General features: G+C 31.7%; 2 protein-coding genes and 1 long non-coding RNA gene across 3 annotated transcripts; 1 reads left to right on the plus strand and 2 right to left on the minus strand.

The window, feature by feature from the left end:
• Window positions 1-236: 236 nt before the first annotated feature.
• LOC110636782 (uncharacterized) lies at window positions 237-3,998 on the minus strand. The gene has a single exon (XM_058147305.1). It carries the CDS (start codon window positions 3,204-3,206, stop codon window positions 456-458), a length of 2,751 nt encoding a protein of 916 aa, XP_058003288.1. The 5' UTR covers window positions 3,207-3,998; the 3' UTR covers window positions 237-455.
• Window positions 3,999-5,308: 1,310 nt separating this feature from the next.
• Window positions 5,309-10,736, minus strand: LOC110636789 (UBP1-associated protein 2A). Its single transcript, XM_021786630.2, has 6 exons — window positions 10,401-10,736; window positions 9,683-9,803; window positions 9,354-9,497; window positions 7,015-7,211; window positions 6,820-6,895; window positions 5,309-5,923 (listed from the first exon to the last, which is right to left on the minus strand). The coding sequence occupies exons 1-6, from the start codon at window positions 10,535-10,537 to the stop codon at window positions 5,582-5,584; spliced, it is 1,017 nt and encodes a 338-aa protein (XP_021642322.2). The 5' UTR covers window positions 10,538-10,736; the 3' UTR covers window positions 5,309-5,581.
• Window positions 10,737-10,863: 127 nt separating this feature from the next.
• Window positions 10,864-15,410, plus strand: LOC131179957 (uncharacterized). The gene is made up of 2 exons (XR_009148962.1): window positions 10,864-10,999; window positions 11,089-15,410. It is a non-coding gene; the product is annotated as an uncharacterized LOC131179957 (long non-coding RNA).
• Window positions 15,411-21,140: the final 5,730 nt, after the last annotated feature.

Consider the following 21,140-nt stretch of genomic DNA (forward strand, 5'->3'; position numbering starts at 1 on the left):
GATCAATGGCAATCCTTAAATCCTGTGCAATATCTGAGGGAGAAACAAATTTTCCCAAAATATTTTGTTACATAAATGATAATGATCAAATTAAGGACTGCATAATATGTAAATTTTGCGAAGGAAATAGCTATTAACAAATAAGCATTTCAGGAATTATTTCGGTAATATGTGCAAGAAAACAAGAGCAATTTTACATGTGTAGAGAAAATTGAACAGATAATTCTGGAGGAGAATGAAAGAAAAGGTGCAAGTTTTACTAATAATTTCTATTGATAATAGACACAATTAAATTTTCTTGCTGTATATACAACTCTAGTTTTGTTCACACGTAAGATTTTCTTGCTGTTTTCCTTTAGTAATAGCAAAGGAATACAAAATTGTAAGGGGATGGCCCTTGATAAAAGCAATGTTCAGGACAAAAAATGTAAAAGTTCCAGAAATGAGAAAAACTTTTACTTGTCTTGCTTTTGGAAACGGCTATAAAAACCCCGAAATGGTTTGAATTCTTCTTGCCATTTTGAGAAATGCCTTTTCAACAAATTATAAGCTTTCAATTCTTGTGAACTGAAGTCCATAGCAGCAGCATCAAACTTCAATTGAATGGGGCACAGATCATCAAAGAGTTCTTGTCCGACATTTTCTACCTCATTGTTGTGGATGGACTCTTTCTCATGCACTTTTGAAATCAAGAAACCAAATCTGCCATCCTTATGAACACAGTTGCTCTCTCTATGGACCTCAGTAGAGCAGTGTACTGCAACGGGACAGTGTAAAAAGAATGACTTTGGTTTTTCAGAATCAACCCAGATGTTATCTCTGTCATTGGCAAGGGAGACAGCATCTTCATCATCAGGCTCAACTGTAGAATCTGGCATGGCCATTTCCCTTGCCACTTGCATCACTTCACTGCACCGATTGCTTAGTTCCACCTCTGGTGAAAAACCACCTATTTCTTCATCCTGTGAATTTGGACAGCCATTTTGTAACTCATGAAGTGTAATCAAAATAGGGAGAGGAAGAACTGGACCAACAAGGGCATTGCTGTGCGGCACTTTATGTGACCACCTACTGCTGCGACTTGAAGGGTTCCTCAAGAAAAATGGAGGCAACTGAGGTAGGTCCGGAACAACTAAAAATTCCAAAGAAACCACCTTCTTGTCCAAGAGTACTTCAAGAAATTCGGAGTAGCTGGAAAAGGCAAGTTGCAAGAGTTCCATTGGCAAGCTTGCCCATATGCTCCTCAAAGCAACTTCATGTACACTTGTTGGCAAGTTGATGTCATTAAAAACAACGCTAATGGCAGGGGATGTTCTAAATTGACTGAACCCACAAATCTTCAATTTCTCGCACAGTATTTCATGAAAGTCTATGCTAAAAGACTCTCTCTGTTGAGAACCCTTGCAAGGCTTTGTCATGTTTGAATCCAAGACCTGAGAAATATTACCATTAATATATGCAGAGAGGTAATCCAGCTTCAAATACTTAAATCTTCTAGGAAACTTGTATTCCTCATCCTCCAAGGAGTAAAGCAAGTTGTCTCCAAAACACAGCAATTGATCTCTATGAGCTGCTTCTAATTTTCTAACCAAATCCCATGATGCATAATATCTCTGCGACTCCAGCTTCCCTGAGGACATTAGTCTAATCAAAGTAAAACCACCAAATTCATCCGACTCAAAGAGCAATGAAGAGAGATCATTGCTTAAAATGCCAAACCCCAAAACTATGTCTTTTTTCTGCTGCCAATCAATCCATTCGGGAAGAGCATCCTTCAAAAACTCTTCTCTTACAAGACAACTTCCACATCGACACTTATTACCAGACAACAAGAGATCTGAAGGGAGATCCCAAGAATAAGAAGATTTGGAAATTTTTGAAATTTCTGAAGCAATTGACCCTTTGTGAGCAGGCAGAGGAGGTCCATAGCAAAAGAGACTAAACTCACAATTCCAAAATGATCCCAATATAATACCAAAACCTGATGCAGTTGCCCATTCATGTGTGCTTTTCCTTGAGTTTGACCTCAATTGCGACAATCTGAATACATCAACATAGCATGGCTTATCAAGACCATGTGCCCATTGCAAAATTGGCATCAGCGGCTTGCGCACATCACAGAGAGCTAAAATGTGGTCAGAAGCCAAAACAAAATGAAAGTTATCGGAAACTGCCTTGGAAAAAACTAGGAACCGTTCCTTTTCAATTGGAGCATACACACCAAACATATCAATATTTGCCAAACAAGTCACTTTAAACCCATCATGCCTCCAATCAACCAGAAAAACAGCATCTGAACCTGCAACAATCAAAACCCTAGGATGCCAACTGAAGTGACATCCCAACCATTTACGATTCTCAGAATTACCAGAATCTTCCCATGATACTTTCAACATGGTTCCTCTAAAATATATATCAGAACTATCAGACTTCAAATCAAACAAAAACAATGAACCATTCTCCAACAAAACCATACTCTCTTCTAGCAAATGAGGACTCCAACAAGCATCCACGATAGAGCAACTCTTAAAAATTTTGCAACCAACATAAACCAAAACAGGTCTTTCGCTAATTTCAGAAATTTTAACACTGAACCAGTGCACAGAAGACATGGTATAAACCAACAAATACCCAACTACATTAGAAGAACAAGAATCATTACCATCAAAATAAACAGAATCCGCAACTGGGTTCACCAAAATCTTCACTATCCTTTGATTCAAACACTTTTTGGCAGTAAGAACACCACCTTTTGGATCCCCAACAACTTGCAAACTCCTCTCTTTAACAGAAAGTAACAAAAACCCAACTTGGTCATGGTTGCACCCTGTGGAAAAGAAGATAATGACAGCATTGTCATGTGGGCATCTGAGGAACTGAAGGCGGTTGTGGGCTAGCAAAGAAGCAGCATTATCATGGAGTTGGGGGCCAAAGAGGGAGGCAATGGAGGAGGCAGTGGAGAGAGGGATAGGGGAATCGAGTGTTGTTGAAGTGGAGAGGAATCTAGATAGAGAGAGACCTGAAGGAGGATTGAGAAGAGGAGGACAAATAGAGGGAGAGTTAAAGAGTTGAGTTAGGGTCTGAGGTTTTGGGTTGAAGAAGAGAGGACCCAGAATGGCCTTCGAGGATGGACTTGAGAGGAGACGCGGCGCCCCAAAGACGCTCCCAATCGGGAATACGGACTTCCATTCCTCTGAAAAGTCCATTATCTGATGTTTTATATCACTGCATTTGCCCGCATGAGAGAGAGTTGAGAAACTAAAAATTAAAGCTCACAGTAGCGGTTCAATCCAGCAAATATAGTTAGAGACACCCATCATCATACCGAAATAAATCCAATCTGCCGTCTCTCAATTTTTTTTTCCCACTTCTCAGCCTTTGTTTCAGATGGTATCGCAACCTTCAACATTCAAAGAAAACTCAAATTTTCAACCATCAAACTTCAAACAAACCCAACACAGGTTTTTCCCAAACAAATTCAAAAAATTCATCAATCAAACAAACCCAATTGGATTGAAAATTACAGCGGAGTCTAGTGAAGCAAACAAACCCAATTCTACAACAATCAAACAAACCGAATAGCTCATGCCGTCGTTACGCGAGCAACCCAGAGACGAGTTCCATCTTCTATGATGCTGGTGGGTTGTCCTTGATGCCCAAAGTGCAGCAACAAGTTTCTACCCAACACATAGATAACCCAGGTAAAAAGTTTTAGAAGGCCTTTCTTGCCTTGGGTAGAGAATAAACTCTTATCTCTTCTCCTCAATTGTACTGCAGCAGAATATATCTTAAAGGGGCTACTGTTGCCTGTCGGTACAAGAAGTGAGGGAGAGGTGGCGGAGACAGCGGCAGCTGAGATGGTAGAGAAGAAGAAAGTCGAGGGAGGGAGGAAAGAAAGAGGAGAGAGCCAAAGGTGGAAGGCAAGAGGCCACAGCGCTGCGAGCGTTAAGGAGAATTTCAACAAAACGACAGCACAGCTACATAAACAGGGAAAACTTCGGTGAATTATTTTACCTTTGTTTCGATTGAGAGAAATGATTGAGAGAAATGGGGAGAAGAGAAAATAAAAAAAATTTAATTTCTTTAAATTTTTTTATTTAAATATTAAATAGAAGGGGAAAATTGAAGAGAAAAAAAAAATTAACTCAATTTTTTTTAAAATTAATAGAAAATAAAAAAAAATATGATTAAAATATTTAAATATCTTTTTACAATATAAACATATGAAAGAAAATAAAAATATAATAATATTTTTTTTATAGGAGAAATTATATATTTTTTTATTTTAATAATTTATTCAAACAATATAGAATAAATTAAATCTATTTTTTTTCTTTCCCTCACTAAATTAAGGATCAAAATAAAGGGTTAGTCTTAGCAGAATTCCAACTCAAAATTAGAAAAGATTTCAATTCTAATTTAAAATTTAAAATTTTTTATTTAATTAATAAAAAATTTCATTAAAGTGCTTAAAAATTATGATATTCTATATAGTTGATACATTTAGTTATAGTGTAATTAATTTAAAATAACAAGTAAAAGTTCTTAAGTGAGTATATGGTATTTAAATAAATCCAAATTCATTTCAATTTGAAATTTTTTAAGAGAAATTATTAGGTAAACAATTTCTTATAATTATGCAAAATTTATTCTTCGTATTATAAGGAGCATCATTTTTATGTGAGAAAAAATTTTATTTTTATGTATATCAAAGCTTAACTAATAAAATAATATTATTTTTTATTAAATTGTTCAACTACTAAATCAAAATGTTTGCAATGATAATGTATTTGAGAAATTGTTAGATGAAAAATTAATTTTATCTACTTCAAAATTGAAATTGATTAATAGAGATAAAATGAAATTATACCTAATATTTCTTCTTAGCATAATAAAAGAAAATCTAATTAAAAAATTAACTTATAAAAATTACAATATCATGATTTTTAATAATTTTAAAAATTAAATATAATAATAATGATTTATTTAATTTCAATAAAAGTAAAATTTGAAAAAAAAATCATATATAAGAATCACAATAATATTATTTTAATAATATAAACTTTAACAATTTTAAGGACCAATGATAATTATGACAAGTTAACTAACCATTAAAAAATAATAAAGCTTTAAAATTATGATATAAATTATCAATATTTTTTATATTTTAGTATATTTACAATAAAATTAAAATTAAAATTACAGAAAATAAATTTATAAAATAAATTTGTATACTTAAAAATTGAAAAATGCATAAAATCACAATAATTTTTTTATTTGAAAATTCAAAAGAAAAAGAAAAAAACTAAATAAAAATATAAAATTATTCATCTTATTCTCATATCACACAATTGAATTTAATTGGCAGGTTGGGGGATAGGGAGCGAGAATTGGAGTAGCAAAATTTTAGATTCTCCGCCATTCGAAGCGTCCCAACACCTGCTCTAATAACAGAACTACAAAAAAGTAACCTGGTGATAAAATTACTGCAATCAGCTACAACTATAAGAAAAAATAATAATAATAAATAGGGGGAAAGGGGCACAAACTTTAACATCAATGAGATTTCATTGAAGGCAAATCATTGTTTAGGAAGGTAGTAAGGGTATCCACCCATTCCCATGGGTGTTGGTGGTGAAAGTCCCACTGGCTCTTTCCTCAGAGCAACTGGTGCATACGATATTTGAGAATGTGGAGGATAAGGAGCAGGTGCTGTGGGTGGACTTGGGTAAGAAGAAGCAGGGTATGATGCCATAGTTTGAGGATAAGAATAGACAACAGGGGCAGCACCAGGGTGTGCTTTTCCAGGCTGAATGTATCCAGCTGCCATTGGCAAAGGTACTGGAACCACTGCTGCGGGCAATTGTGTTTGTACTGTTTTGCCCTTGTGAGTATCAGCAAGCTTCACAATGATAGTTCTCCCCTGCAACAAGAAAAATCAATTACAAAGATTGTTTTGGTGATACTTGAATTATCCAAGTCATAAGAGAATATCTATGTTAATGTAACATTTGCAACTCCAAATAAGAACAAAATGATAAAGTCCCAGCATCTAGGACAGTAAATAACAATCCATTTGACAAAAGCAGGTCATCTATAGCTCATTTAATTTAGAAACTGGTAGAATAGTCTAGCAGATAACTGACAATTCAGACAAAAATAGTTATACTCTACATGGCAATGATGACACCAAAGGAAATATGCAGTAAGAGGGAGAAAGAAAACATTAACTTCAACTCCCTATCTACAAAAGGGACTTTTTAAAAAAAATAAAAAAAAAATCTAACACTTCAGATTGAAAAATGAACTCATTATTGCACACAAAAACAACCATCTGCAGTCATAGAGTTCTTGCAACCACCCATATTATGGTCGTTAATTTTTAGTGCTCCTTGATAAAGTAGAGCACTTAACAATTATAAAAAAAAAATTCAAAGCTTGCTACTTCTTATATATTCTAATCTATATCAATATATTTTTTCAGTGGATATTTGCATCAATATGACAACGTATCCATATTTTTGGAAACTCTAGATATATCTAAATTCTTAATCCTTATTAAAGAGCATGATGACAACTAGTGTATCCAACAAATTGCTGCCTACTAAACATAAATTTCAACATATTCAGCCATCAGACTTCTGAGCCAAGAGAGACATATCTTCCCTCTCAAAAGGCCCCCCTATTCATTGCTTTCCACAAAATCCAAAAATACTTAAGAAAGGTTCCTTCCCTAAAGAGTCATGTGTTGGGAATAAAGGACAAAGGCATGCTTTCCTGACCATTCATAAGGAAACACAGACCATATCATTGACTTACCCCAAGTATCTTCTGTGGGTCATCTATGGCCTTCTTTGCAGCCTCCACTGTCTTGTATGTAACAAAACCAAACCCACTGCAAATTGAAGGGGAAAAAACAATGACTTCACATTATCTACAGATGTATAATGTAGCACGAAAAGGTAATGATGCTTCATATTTCTCAACTAATAGAGAAAGCAAATGGTATCATACCGTGATTCATTGGTATCTTTGTCATAAGCAACTGAACCTTCTTCAATCTCACCATGCCTTCCGAAAAAGTTAAGCAGCATCTCACTTGTGATCTCTGGTGACAAACCCCCAACATAGACTTTTCTCTGGACTAAATCAGGTGTATTGCTCGCCCCGCTTAATCCTTCGCATGCTAGATTACATACAGCCATCCGACCCTGGAGTTATGGTAATACTATTCAATTTGAATGAGACAAAGGAGGACTAGAGAGACTATAATGATTAAGAGAGGGTGTGAATAGTAAAGCATGTCTACAAGATGTAAAACCTAATCTCTGATTTAGCAGTAATGCCCCAATAACTTGTGGCATAATTTTTATGAAGAGTAGGTAAAAATGCCAACCAACCAAACTCCAAACATAGATTACTCAATTCTATTCAATTCAATTAAGCCATTATCCCAATCTTATCGAGATACTCTTCATGGATCCTCATACTCCAAATTAAGTGTGTATGTGTGTACTTCATGGATCCTCATACTCCAAATTAAGTGTGTATGTGTGTGTGTGTGTGTGTGTGTGGGTGGGTGGGTGGGTGGGTGGGTGGGTGGGCGGGCGTATGAAATTACTGATATAACATTGTACCTCCTCTTGTCATATGGACAATGTTTTTTAAAAATGAATGTGTGCAAGAGAGAGAGAGAAATCTAGACATTCAACAAGATGTCAAGACCATCTTACTTATCTCAGAAAAGGTCTTGCCACTAAAGTTACAACCCTACAAACTAAAAAATATAATGACAGTTGTGTAACTTACAATTACTTTCTCCATCCTGTATTAAGGATTCATCTTAGAACCAACTTTCTAAAGGAACTTAACCCATTTTAGATTAGCCTTGAACCAACATAAAATGCCCAAACTTCCCCCTTAAAAATTACTATTTTGCACACAAGAAGCATTCTCCACAAGTTACTTCATTATTTCCTTCATTTCTGGTATACAATTCAAAATAGAGATTATCAGCCAGTTCACAAAATGCAAACAATCAACACAAAAATTCCTCATCATCCACAAATCAATAGTATGTAACCACCTCATTATATATCTGAAGGAGTTTCTACATTCCCCAAATCCCCAAAATTTGGTATTTCCGAATACCACAAATAAACACAGGAATGGATCCATTATTTCATTATGTCTAGCCCCACAATGAAAGCCTCCCAAGAATTTGGTTCCTCTTTATATGAACATTCATTTTTGTACTTTGACATCTGAAAGTGAAAATTTATCAGAGGGTAATGCAAAAGAGCAAGAATATAGTATTTTTGTGATTAAGGCAATATTCTCTCCAATAAAAAAATGTTTCCATTTTTTTTTTTTTGAATTCTAGGTCTAGGAATTTTAACGAAGCGCATAATATTTTTGTTACCTGGGCTCTATTAAAAAAGGGAAGGTGAGAGAGTGATCAACATCTATCTTAAGTTCAAAGCAGAATGGTCGAAAAGGAGAAGTATGACAAGAATTTATGTCCTTGTAAAATAAATCTTAGTCTCCAATTCAACTGACTATTACAATTGTTGGGCAGTGAAGAAACACCAAGTCTGTAAAATTAGTGTGGTAGATATAAGAATGCTAGGATGAATGTGTGCAAATACAATAAAGAACCAGATTCAAACATGTAACCAATTACAGATGAGTTAAGAGTGTGTGTGTGTGTGTGTGTGTGTGTGAGAGAGAGAGAGAGAGAGAGAGAGAGAGAGGTGATTGAAATGGTTAGGATTAGGACATGTCAAAAATAAACGAACATGTGCACCAAGATAAAAGGTTGAACACATCCAAGTTATGGGAGTGAAGAAATAAGATGTAGACTTATAATGACCTAGGAAGAAGTGATTAAGAATTATGTAATAGCAATAGACATTTCTATAAAAACAGCCCTAAAATAAATAGAATAGATACAGATGATCCATACAATCAACCAAAAATGAATTGGGATTAAGGCTTAATTAAGTTGATTTGAGCAGTTTCACAAGTTCAATTTAAGTAATTTGCAACTGCAATTCCAGCTCTGCAATCAGCATGGGTATGTCTCTCATGCATTTCAAAATAGTGTCTCATTCGAAGTTAGTAACTACCACGAATTTATTCTTCCTTTATTGTATTCACTTCTGCTTTAACACATTAATTTATGTCTTGAAAAGAATGTGTAAGCAAGCTTACACTCACACACGCATGCGCACACGTAAACAGGAAATGGTCTCATGTGGTGACAAACTGAGAATAGTAATAGAAAAATGGTGGATATTTAATCTAAAGGAAATGTCCATCATGTAAAAAAATAAAAATTTGTTGATGCTTACATCGATCAATTTGCTAGGTGCTTTCAGTGCACTTTCTGTTGATTCCATATGTTTGTAAGTAATGAAACCATAGCCACGAGATTTTCCTGTTGCTTTGTCGTAAATGACAGCCCCTTCTTCTATTTCACCATGCACTTGAAAAGCCTGTACCAAAAACGCATAGTGGTCATTTGTCTGACAAATTAAAAAGAAAGAGTAACAAGTCCAAGAAAAGAGAAGAGCATGTAGTTTTTAGTTTATTTGAACAACATCGGCCAAAGCTAGTGTCCCATGGAACAATCATCACCATAACACACAAAAACACGCTCAGCAATCTGCAATACACTCACAGCACACAAGGTTTCTGAAGTGGTATTCCAGGCCAAGCCACGAACAAAAAGCTTTCGATGTACTGGATCTGCACTGGCTACACTTTTAATTTCTTCTGCAATGGAAGGATATTGGGACCCTCTTTACGCGTCAACATGCAACCAAACACACATGCACAGAGTCAATCACACAGCATACAGTTGAACAGTATAAGTTACACTCACATGCCACCTCTTTAGTAGACACTAGCAGAACATTCTCACAACACCCTCCCTAAACAGATGCCCAGGTGCTCTCTCTCTCTTGAAATTTTCCCAATGGAAAAAAAGGCATTAGTTTTTAGTTTTCTGATAAAAGCTTTCCAAAAATATTAAAAGGATTAATATTTTGTTTGCCTAGAATAAAAATTGATAGCAATTATCAATCCCATGGAACCAACAAAATATTTGGTTTTTCACTAAAATTAGTACTCTTTTGGGGTTTTTAAAAGTCAAAATTAGGCTCCATTCATTATCAGTCTCATGAAGCACAGCAACTCGTAGCTAATCTTACACTTTTCCCACGATCATTCAACTAAAATAAACAAAGCCCAAGAACTTATAATTCCAAGGAGAGTTTTACTTGGCAACCAACACAATGCAGAAAAGGAGTAAAGAAAGAAAATAACCCAGAAATTAAAACCGAAGGAAAATTAAAAAGGAGAGAGAGAGAGAGAGAGAGAGAGAGATGAAGACGCACAATCTAGAAAGAAGATCGACGAGCTGAGATTTGTTGAGAGGGTCAAGAAGAAAATGGAGGTGCTCTTGGGTTGTTGAGAATTCAGCGCCTTTGCTTGCCTCCTCCATCTTGATCTTCCTCTTCTTCAAGTCTTCCATTTCAGGCTTTCTCTTAGCTCCCTCTATCTCTGTGCTATGTATGTGAAAGGCTCGACGAGGGAGGTTTACAGAGTCTTCAAACTGGGAGTATCCGTGCGGTGATTTTCGTTTCGAACCCTCCTCTACTCCTTCCTTCCTCGCTCGGCAATATTTTATTTTGGGCGAATTACAATTTAATCCCCATATATTATCATTATTTACTAATCAACTTTTATATTTTGAATTACATCACTTCGTATATGACTTTTGATTTCGTTAATTTAATAGTCTATTTATTTTTCTTAGCATATTTCAACATATTTAATAGAGAGAAAACTATTCTCTCAACTTAGTCTTTAGTTGTTCTAAAGCTCGGCCTTTGTCCCTTAGTAGCATTACGGCTCTTTCTGCCATTCAGGAAAAGAGGTCTCTCTATCCTCCTGTTTCAAATGTTGGGTTGCCTTCTCTACCTTTGGGAGAATGGTTGTGTATAAATAATAAACTTATCTATGGGTATTTGGAGAAGGTTTTGTTGATGTGCATCTAAAGCTTTGTATCTATTTGCTTTATAGGCTTTTGCAGCACATGGCATTTTAAAGGTCTCCCTTTGATCAGCCTGGCTGCATGCAGGGGGGTTTCTTGATGATGGCCTTGCCTCTTCTCTTCCTTGAAGCGTTGGGTTAGATGGGCTCCTTTGTAGCAGCATGGTATCTCTTGGGGACGCCACTGGCGCCTTTCATTGGTGCCTAATCTCTCAATGGTTAAAGGAGCTAAAGAGCTCTGCCTTGCGCTTGTTTGGTCTTTCCCCTCTGTTCATCTCCAAGTTATTGTGTGGTTACTTCTTAATGTTGTCTATGGGCTCTACCAAGCTTGTCTTTCTTTAGGATGGCTTCCATTGGGGTTTATATGAGTAGGTGCTTTGTCATGATGAAAAACCCTTTTGCTTCATTGGTTTCCTTTGCTTCCTAGAAAGTGTCATTTAGCTTTGGTTAGGATTCCTCTACTACCAGGTTCCTTCTCTTTTCGATCATGCCCATATTGCTAGGTTTGTTTTGAGCCTCTGGCCTTTTAGTGGGCTGTGGCTTCGGGTAGCCTATTAGGGGCTTTTTTTTTTTTTTTTTAACAGACCCTGGTTTTTAGCTTGGGTTTAGTGTGTGATTTTAGTTTTTTAGGTTTAGCTAATTTACTATTGGATCCTAGTTGGATATCTTATATGTACTGCCTAGCCTTTATTATAGTAATAAATTTAATATCTTTGGCAAAAAAAAAGTAAAATAGAGAAATTTTTGTTATTTTTATAATATCCCTGCCATTCAAAATACTAAAACAAAGCAAAAACTATAAGAAAACCATGGAAAAGAAATGAAACAAACTTATAATTTAAATTTGTACAAAACAAATTCGCATAAGCGAAAGAGATAATTCTAAATAACTTAAAAATCTTACGAAACATTAATTTTACAATAGAAACCCACAAAAGAGAGAAAACCTGAAATTTTAGTGGGGTAAAATACTATTAAGTTAATATAAAATAAATGGGTTCAATGGCAATAATTGCCCCTACTTCCTTACAACTGTTGGGGATCACAGGAGCCATAGTAATCTGGTGATGATGGGAAAGGAGGGAGGCATGAAGCAAGAAAGGGGGAGACAAAGATTAGGTGTTATAGATTGCTATAGAAGAGTTGAGAAATCAGAGGGAAAGGTAAGGACTTGGTCAGTGGATGGGTGGAGAAACCTTTATCATAAATAAGGCCCTCTAATCCCTTTTCAAATCATGAATTAGGGATACCATGTTAATCCTTGAAATAACTTACAATAAGCAAATAAAACATCCTCTAAACAATAATCTTAAAAGAAAAGGCCTTAGCAAAAAAAAAAAAGCCAAACTTTGTCAGGTTTTGGTAATTTTATCCAATCATTTCATTCTTGGCATAACTAACCAAATTTTCAAACGATATAAAAATTTTATCCAAAATTAAAATTGAATTTGAAGGGAGTGTGCCCCAGTATTTGTGGCACCTTATTTAGCATTTTTTAATATAAAATAATGGACTCTATTTGCCACATAAGCTAACTCTAAGTTAAGGAACTTAGTTAACCTTATTAATTAAACTAATTAAAATAAAAAAATTCATTTAAATCTAAAATCTCTAACAACAATAACTAAACAGAACCCTAATTCTATAAACATTTTGTAGAATGAGAAAGTAAGAGGGTGAGAGAGAGAGGTGAAGGTTGAAGGGTGTGATAGAACGGGAGAAGCTTGACTGGACCCTTCACTGCTCGACTCAGCAAAATGTCAGCGATGGGTTTTTTTTGTTGGCTTTGAATCTAATGTTCTTTATTCTTTGTTTTCTTTAGTTTCCCTCATTAGTAATATGTTTTAGACTTTATGACAATAGGTGGGTTGCCTTTGCAAAATTCTTCCTTTACCTTAGCTCTAGGATGAGAGTAAAATAAGGTTCAACAATTGCAATATCTGTAATAGAATCAAAGCCAAAAAAGTAACACATGAGGAACATCTAAAGATGTAGATGCTATAGATAAAAATGAATCAAAGAATGAATCTATTGTTAGCAATTTTATGCATTTTGAGTCTTTGAAAACAATGCCTTGAATTAATGTGCTTAGTGCTCAAGAACTTGATGGAACAAGCTTTGGGTATATGTGGGTTGCATTATTATACTAGAATGTTTAAACTAAAAAATAAAGCTCTGTCGTAACATTACTTATAAAAAAAATAATAATAACAAAGCCAAAATGATGTGCCTACCCTGAAACTAAAAAGCTTAGAGATGAATGCATTATGGAGCATGGTGAAACTGCTTGTGTAAAATGGACCGACGCTCATTGTCAATGCCTTCGAGTTGATGGTTTTAATGCTAAAAATTGATTTAAATGGTTGAGTTGATAATTGATACTATTTTGGGGCATAGGATTTGTTTTAGTTATGTTCTTAGTTTTTTTTTTTTTAATTTTAGTTAGTTTAATTAACTATGGTTATCTAAGTGGGTTAACTATGAGTTAGCATATGTGGCCCATTATTTTATATTAAAAAATATTAGGTGGAGTGTCACATAGGATGGGGCACCCTCACCCAGATCCAATTTTAATTATGCATAGAATTTTGGCCGATTGTGTTAAGAATTAGACAATTGAATAAAATCACCAAAACATGATAGCGTTTGGCTTTTTTGGCCAATATGCCAAAAGAAAAAGAGGTGAGAAAACATGAAAACAAATAAAACACAATATATATCAAAGAGGGGAAAACATTTTGGAAAAGAGTGCATTTGAGAAAGAGATTAAAACCTTTTCTACCTACATATCTTCAAGAAATAAAGAAAAGAAGAAAATTGGATGCAAGATTTAAGTGGTTCAACTATAAGAGAAAAAAAAAAATCTATGTTCATAAACAAGACATAAGAGAAAAAAAATTCACTATAATGAAAAAAGTGAGATATAATTAGAAAAAAACTATCCAGACCCTAACCCTAGTTTGTTTTTCCTAAATTCTAATAATACTATTGAAATATGCAAGTTATACAACATTTATATTCGTTCATATCCTCCGCTATAATTATAGACCTCACAAAATATTCCATTCGAACGCAGCATAAACTTTTTGGCTAAGTCAAAATTCAAGTCCATAAAAATATATCCAAAAATTAAGCCACGTTATAACATCTTGTGCATGAGAAAGAAATTGAAGGTGTGTTCTAATCAAGGTGGCCTTTTCTCCAATTAATTTATTATGCTCATCTTGTGAAAGAAAGTTGCATCCTCTCAAGTTAATGCTAGAAAGATACTTCTGAAAACTTTCATAAAATTTATGGTGTTTATTGCTACACAAATAAGGTTTCATCAGAATCTGTAAACTGGATTAAGAGATAATGTTAATACTTTGATGATTGATTTTGTGACATCTCTACATCATTAGGCTTAGGAACTTGTGAAGTGCTCAGGGTAGCAATTTCAAAATCATTGTGGAAAATCCAAATACCGCTCAATTGCATAAAAAACATATGCTAGTTGATCCAATCCATGTGATTTATAGTGACACTAGCTAAAATTATAGCCTCCACGATTTGACATTGAGATCCTCCCTCTATGGCTGGTTTCTGGAAAAAAAGCACAGTCCGTCTTACTAATATATAGTATTTTTATGGAATTAATTGTATTAATTCATGTAAATATTTAGACTTTTAATTAATTTTAATTACATTTTATAGTTTTATTTTGCTAAAAGTTAATTTTTTTCATTTTAATTGATTTTTTTATTTTAGGAAAAAATTATAAAGAAGAATGAAGAATGGAAGAAAGTCCAATTTTTGGTAGAAAATCTCATGGTCAGCCATGAGAATCACATGATGAGCTGTGGGACTAAAGACACGAGCATGATTGCTTGTGGGACTTTAATAGGTTGCATGGCCAGCCATGAGATTGTCTCTTACACGCATGGTTAGCCATGAGATGGTCTTTAGAAAGTTATTTTGCTCCTAATAAATGTTTGACACATCATCAAAAGGTGAAATAAGGTCCAAAAGTGGTGGTGGTTAGAAATGGGAGCAGAAGAGGAATAGGGAATGTTTTTTTTAGAGAGAGCTTTTGGGATCCAAACACTCAAAAAAGATTTTAATTGTGCTGGAGCAAGGAATTTAGAAGGGGGATTTTGGAAGCTTGAAGGAGGAAGACACAATCTGCATCCTAAAGAGTTTTTATTTTCTTCCCTTTTAATTCCTTTTCTTTAAGAGAAATACATTTTTGTTGAATGACGTTAAATTTTGATTTGTTGAGTTTTATTGTGGTTTTTGATATTGTGAGTGGCTAAATATTTTAGCTAGGGATTTTATTTAGCTTGACTTGATTTGATCTTTAGATTTTGATCTAATTTTCTCTGCATTGCTAATAATTATTATTTTTGAGTTTAATACTTTTGAGTATTTTGATCAAATACTTGAATGATGTTAGATTTATAATCTATGGTTGGACAACATATTATAAGTTTAATTTGATAACAACTATCATAGATTTCAATTAGGAGTAGATTTATAAGTTTTATTGTTGTTTTTGACATTATAAGTGGTTAAATATTTTAGCTAGGAATTTGATGTAGCTTGACTTGATTTAATCTCTAGATTTTAATCTAATTTTCTCTACTTTGCTAATAGTTGTTATTTTTTAGTTTAATACTTTTGAGTATTTTGAACAAATACTTGAATGATGTTAGATTTATAATTTATGGTTGGAAAACATGATTATAAGTTTGATTTGATGACAACTATCATAGATTTTAATTAAGAGTGAAAACTAAGATTGGGTCTATGGAGTTTTGTTGAAATAGTCTTTTTTTTAATGCTCTAATTAATTGAGTAATTCTCTATTGGGAAATAGGGATTAATTATTTAATTAGAAGGTTTGATGATGCCTGGAAAGGATTATTAAATGTTTTTTATTTTTAACCCTTGCAAGGGTAGTTAAAATTGATTATTAGACAAGATTAATTGAGATTAATTATTGGGTCAAGTCAAATCAATATCCCTAGCCATTTTTATTTGAATTTAAATACAAAGTTTTCATTGCTTTTATTAGTTAAATTCCAATATTAGTTAATTTCATTTTTATTTAAATTTTAATTTCTTAAATTTAATCAAACTTGATAGTTTAGATATTAGTAAAATTAACATAGATTTTGATAATTAAAAACAATCTTCGTGGGAACGATATTTTACTCACTCTTTATTACTTATACGAATCCATGCACTTGCTAACGGGTATCACTTACTTTCTAATTTGTTGCATATATTATGAGTTATGAACTGCCCATAACCATTGACAGAGCTAGTTCACAAATTTAGAGGCCAGAGTAACATATGGTATGCATTTATATTTGTAATATTTTTTTATTTAGACTTTCGTTCTTTCTTTCTCTCAGTTGGCCGAGTTGATTTCTTAGTTTTTGAGGGCCTTCCTCTCCCCTCCGAGTAGGAGAAGGGTCCTCTCCTTCCCCTGATCTAGAGGTGGGCAGTCCTTCCCCACCAATGGGTTGGGGTATTTATACTCTTTTTGTTTTGTGTGGCAGATTATGGCTATTCAATGAAGAATATCTTGTGATTTGCGATTGTGTTGTGTTTTGGAGGTAGCTTTTGTTGGAGCACAAAGTGGAGGTCATTGGTTCTCGAGGAAGGCAACTGATGGGGGTTAAATTGCTATAGGAGATAGGTCCCTGTAGTCATCCAACTCCCCTTTGAAGATCAGCTCCACTTTCTTCTATCTGTAAGTGGCCTAATGTTTTACAGTACTAATGTATGGGCTAGAAAGGGACTTACCATTTTCTTAGGCAGCAGAAAATGAGTGACTTGGCTATGAGAGTGTTTCTTTTCAATTTGATCCGAATGCTTGTGATGTCTGCAGCTCTGTGCTTTTGGGTGTGGCTTGGGCTATATTGTTTCTCCTGCTTTTTGCTGTTTGGCACTGTTGGTAATTTTGGTTGTGCTTTAGGTACTTCTCTAAGCCTACCGGTGATGTTAATGTGGTGAGGGTAGGGTGGAGAAATTTGTGGATCATTTGGTTGGGGTTAGTTTATGGAATCTTCCTTTAGAGCTAATCATGGGTTTGATGACTTGTATTTTGTTGTTCATGGGCTTGAAAACATAGCCAACCTCCTGTATCTTTTTCCAAATTAATGAAAATATATTTTCACTTCAAAAAAAAAAAATCTTGAGAAAGCTTTGGACAAAAAGAGAAAGGGGAATTTTTGATTTGAGGAAGTTTCATTACTAATTTTTTAATTAGAGTGTAAGTATGGTTTCCTCTTCTGACTATCAACATAGTTTAGCATTCCTCATATTCAATTTGTTCTTGCAAGTCTTTCTATTTTGTATATTAATGCATTTCCTAGAATGGCTCATTTCTTAGGAAATGCCAAAATTAATAAGGCTAAAAATTAAGGGTCAGATTAGATGATGGTTTAGAGATATCAATATATTATGTTAGAGATAGCATTCTGTTATACATGAAATTGTTAGATTGGCTGTTATGGTCAATCATTTAAAACTAGATTTAACAAATCAGCTAAAGGTTCAGTGGGAAAAGAAAAAAAAATACAGCAATTTTTTCAGGATATTTTCCTTTCGATTCTTATCGAACATCTCACACAAATCTAATCCAAAATGTGTGAAAGAATTGAAATTTGCAACCACAATAGGTTGGACATCAAAACTATGATGCTTGTAATAGTATGGGCAAAAGCGTCAAGGTAACACTGACAAAAAATGTCAAAACAACAACTACACATGAGACAATGCAATAAAAAGGCAAAAAATCCAGGCATTTGAAAGAGTTTAAACAAATAGTAATGGGAAGAAAAATTAATTTTAAAATTTAACTGTTGTTTGTATAACAGTTTTATTATAATGATTGATTTTGGTGAGTTTCGTTATAATCAACGATCAAAATGTATTCATTGTATATACAATGGTTACACTGAATAAATTCTCATAAAAGACATATTTGTAAATGAAGCAATTTTAAATCAATTTCAATGGTTAATTGAGAATTGACTTCTATTATATCATATACTAGCTAAATGCTTATGGTGTGCACAAATTTAGTAAAAATTAATTTTTTAGATATCTAATTTAAATGTTAATGTTTCACTTTTAGTCAAAATTATTTTTAAAATTTGTGTGTAATTTTAATAATTAAAATCTATAGCATGTAACTATAATATTCTTACTTTTAATATTATTTTTAATCTTTACATATTCAATTTAGATTTTCAATAAAATTAAATTTCTTATCATTTTTTGTTATCCTATTTTTATGAAAAAATAAATTAATTAATATATATAATTAAAATATATCATCACTCATAAAACTGTCATCATACATGAAACTTGTAATATTCAAATTTAATTGTATAAATATCATTACATATTGTGTAAATTTTAGTTATAATTATAGTATTAAATTAAATTATATTTTTATTTTAAATGATAACAACTATAATGATAATTGAATGGAAATCAATATAGTAACAAAAAATTTCATTTTCTTTTATTAATTAATCACATAGGAATCTGTTTGTAAAAAAAATTTTATGGAAATTGAGAATCGATAAAACTATAAATAAATTTTGAAAATGGATCAATAACTCTGGAAAGAAATAATAAAAAATTAAAATAAATATAAAAAAAATTTAAGAGCACTTAAATGAAAAAAAAAATATTTAGTGAGAGGATAATATTTGGAGTGTATGTGTGTATGCGTGCGAGCGTGTGTGTATATATATATATATATATATAGCAGGTATGCATTCTTAAGAAATTAACATGTGGCATTTTTTGATGGTATTCCTACATGACATTCTCTATAAAGAATTTTTCTTGCTTAGTAATTATTATATTTTTATACTAAATTTAATACTTTTTTATTTTTCTTTAAAGTATAATTATTATCAGTATTACTATATTAATTTTTATAATTTAAATGATTATTTTCTTTAACAATTAATTGTCAAAACTCAAGGTGTTTATTATTAAATTTATTATTTATAAATTATTGTATTACTTTTTAAAATCAAAGACAATAATATATATATATATAGAGAGAGAGAGAATTATGAAATTATGCTAAGTGATAATTTATTTAATTTCATTAAATTTTCTATTTTTTTATTAATTAATTATTTAATTACTTTAAATTATGATTAAGTTATTAATTTTCCATTTATGTATATATAATTTACAAATTATTTATAGTTATCCTCTTAAAACTGTAATAAGTAATCGTTATTATAAGGTAAGTTATAATAAATTAATATATATTTATTACACATAAGTAAAATTTTATTTATTGCATATATATAATTTTGTTTTCTTTTTATTTTTTTCTTTTGCACTATATTTATGCCTTTTTCATATCATTAATATTATTTTTAAGAATAACATTAATATTGGCAATTAAAGATAATATTTGAGTATGTTATATTTCTTTAATATATTAAGAGGATAAACAAAATTTTGATATTTAAAATAATAAAAAAATCACATGATTAAACCAATTTCGAATGATTCTATATCTTTAATTAATATTTCTATTATATTACCATATTTTTATTTTTTTTTTATTATTGAACCTTCATTAAAAAGTTTGAGAGATAAAAAGTTTAATCTATATGAAAAATAATAAAATAAAATATTAAATAATTAATAAAAAATTTAAGACATCATTTTATTTTTATATATTAAAATTTAAATAAAAAAATATAAATTAATATTATTTATATATTAAATTATTAGTTGCCATGCACATTAGCACGAGTAATTTTCTAGCTAGTGTCTCATATGACTCACTATATGTAAGCACACAAATAAAAGTCATTTAAATAAAAAAAATCTAATTTTATCATTAAATATTATTAATTTGAAAAATGATAACAAAACATTCAAATTGAACTTTATAACGCTAAAATGTTTGTCATTTGCTTGAACATTTGAAACATCTTTTGCCAATTCAATGGCCATAAGTTACTATAATAATAATAATAATAATAATAATAATAATAATAATAATAATAATAATAATTAATCTTAAAAAGTGAAATAAAAAGAAAATTAAATTATTAACTTAAAAAATAATAAATATTAATTATAAAGAAATTAAATCTCTATATGGTAAGTATCACATGATAGTTCTAAGAAAAAATGTGCTTGATTTATCAAATATTAAAATTAATTTTAAAATTACTTTTTACTAATTTTAATTAATATATTTAAAAATATTTTTTATAATAATTTTAATAACAATATGAAACAAATTCTACATGAAAAGTTGCTTTATTGGGGATTGTATTTTCTTGGAAATAAATGCCAAACATATTTCAGCATGAAAAAATGTTATATTTCTGCATAAATTTAAAATATAAATATCTGAAAATTGTAAATTATATGCATTTTAAAATTTGCCAATATTAAGTTGTAATTCTTTTTAGGTGATATTAAGCTCTAATTAATGATTTTTAAACATCTGTATTAGTAAACACTATAAAATGGATAAAATAACTTATGATGAATATTAAATTACATAAATATCTTTCCATTAGGAAAAATTTATAAAAAAAAAATTGAAACTCTCAATAGTGGGAATATTCCAAATTTGTTTTTTATTAAATTAATTTTTAAATGTTAAATATTCAAACATAATTACTTTTACAAATTAGACTGCCATGTAATCAACCTTTGTAATTTTATTAACTTATTAATTTTTTTTAATCAAGTTAACATTGGCAATTTTAATTTTCATTGTCAAATTAGTGCTTCATTTTCCTTTCTGTAATCTGTGGTTATTTTTTGTTGACTTTAATTAGTTAATTAAGCAAGTAATTAGTAAAGATTCTACATGACAGCTTCAAGCTTGCTGTGTTATTTTTTGTTGATTTTAATTAATCAATTAAGTAATTAATAGAGGCTCTACATCGCAGCTTCAAGCTTGCTGTCTCTATTTAAAGCTGCCATATGGAGCCCTTAAGGAAAGTTTAACCGGTTATATATATATATATATATTAATATGTAATTAAGTAGGCTAAAACATGATCTTAATTAATGTGTAGAGGCTAGGA

This window comes from Hevea brasiliensis, chromosome 5, assembly GCF_030052815.1.
Source record: "Hevea brasiliensis isolate MT/VB/25A 57/8 chromosome 5, ASM3005281v1, whole genome shotgun sequence".
NCBI lineage: Eukaryota > Viridiplantae > Streptophyta > Magnoliopsida > Malpighiales > Euphorbiaceae > Hevea > Hevea brasiliensis.

Bases quoted from the DNA above. Each gene is read 5' to 3' on its own strand.
- LOC110636782 (XM_058147305.1), bottom strand. From the start codon at position 3,206: ATGGACTTTTCAGAGGAATGGAAGTCCGTATTCCCGATTGGGAGCGTC.
- LOC110636789 (XM_021786630.2), bottom strand. From the start codon at position 10,537: ATGGAAGACTTGAAGAAGAGGAAGATCAAGATGGAGGAGGCAAGCAAA. The intron at 9,804-10,400 runs GTGCGTCTTCAT...TGACGCGTAAAG, and splicing joins GTCGATCTTCTTTCTAGATT to AGGGTCCCAATATCCTTCCA. The intron at 7,212-9,353 runs GTAAGCATCAAC...CCATAACTCCAG, and splicing joins CACCTAGCAAATTGATCGAT to GGTCGGATGGCTGTATGTAA.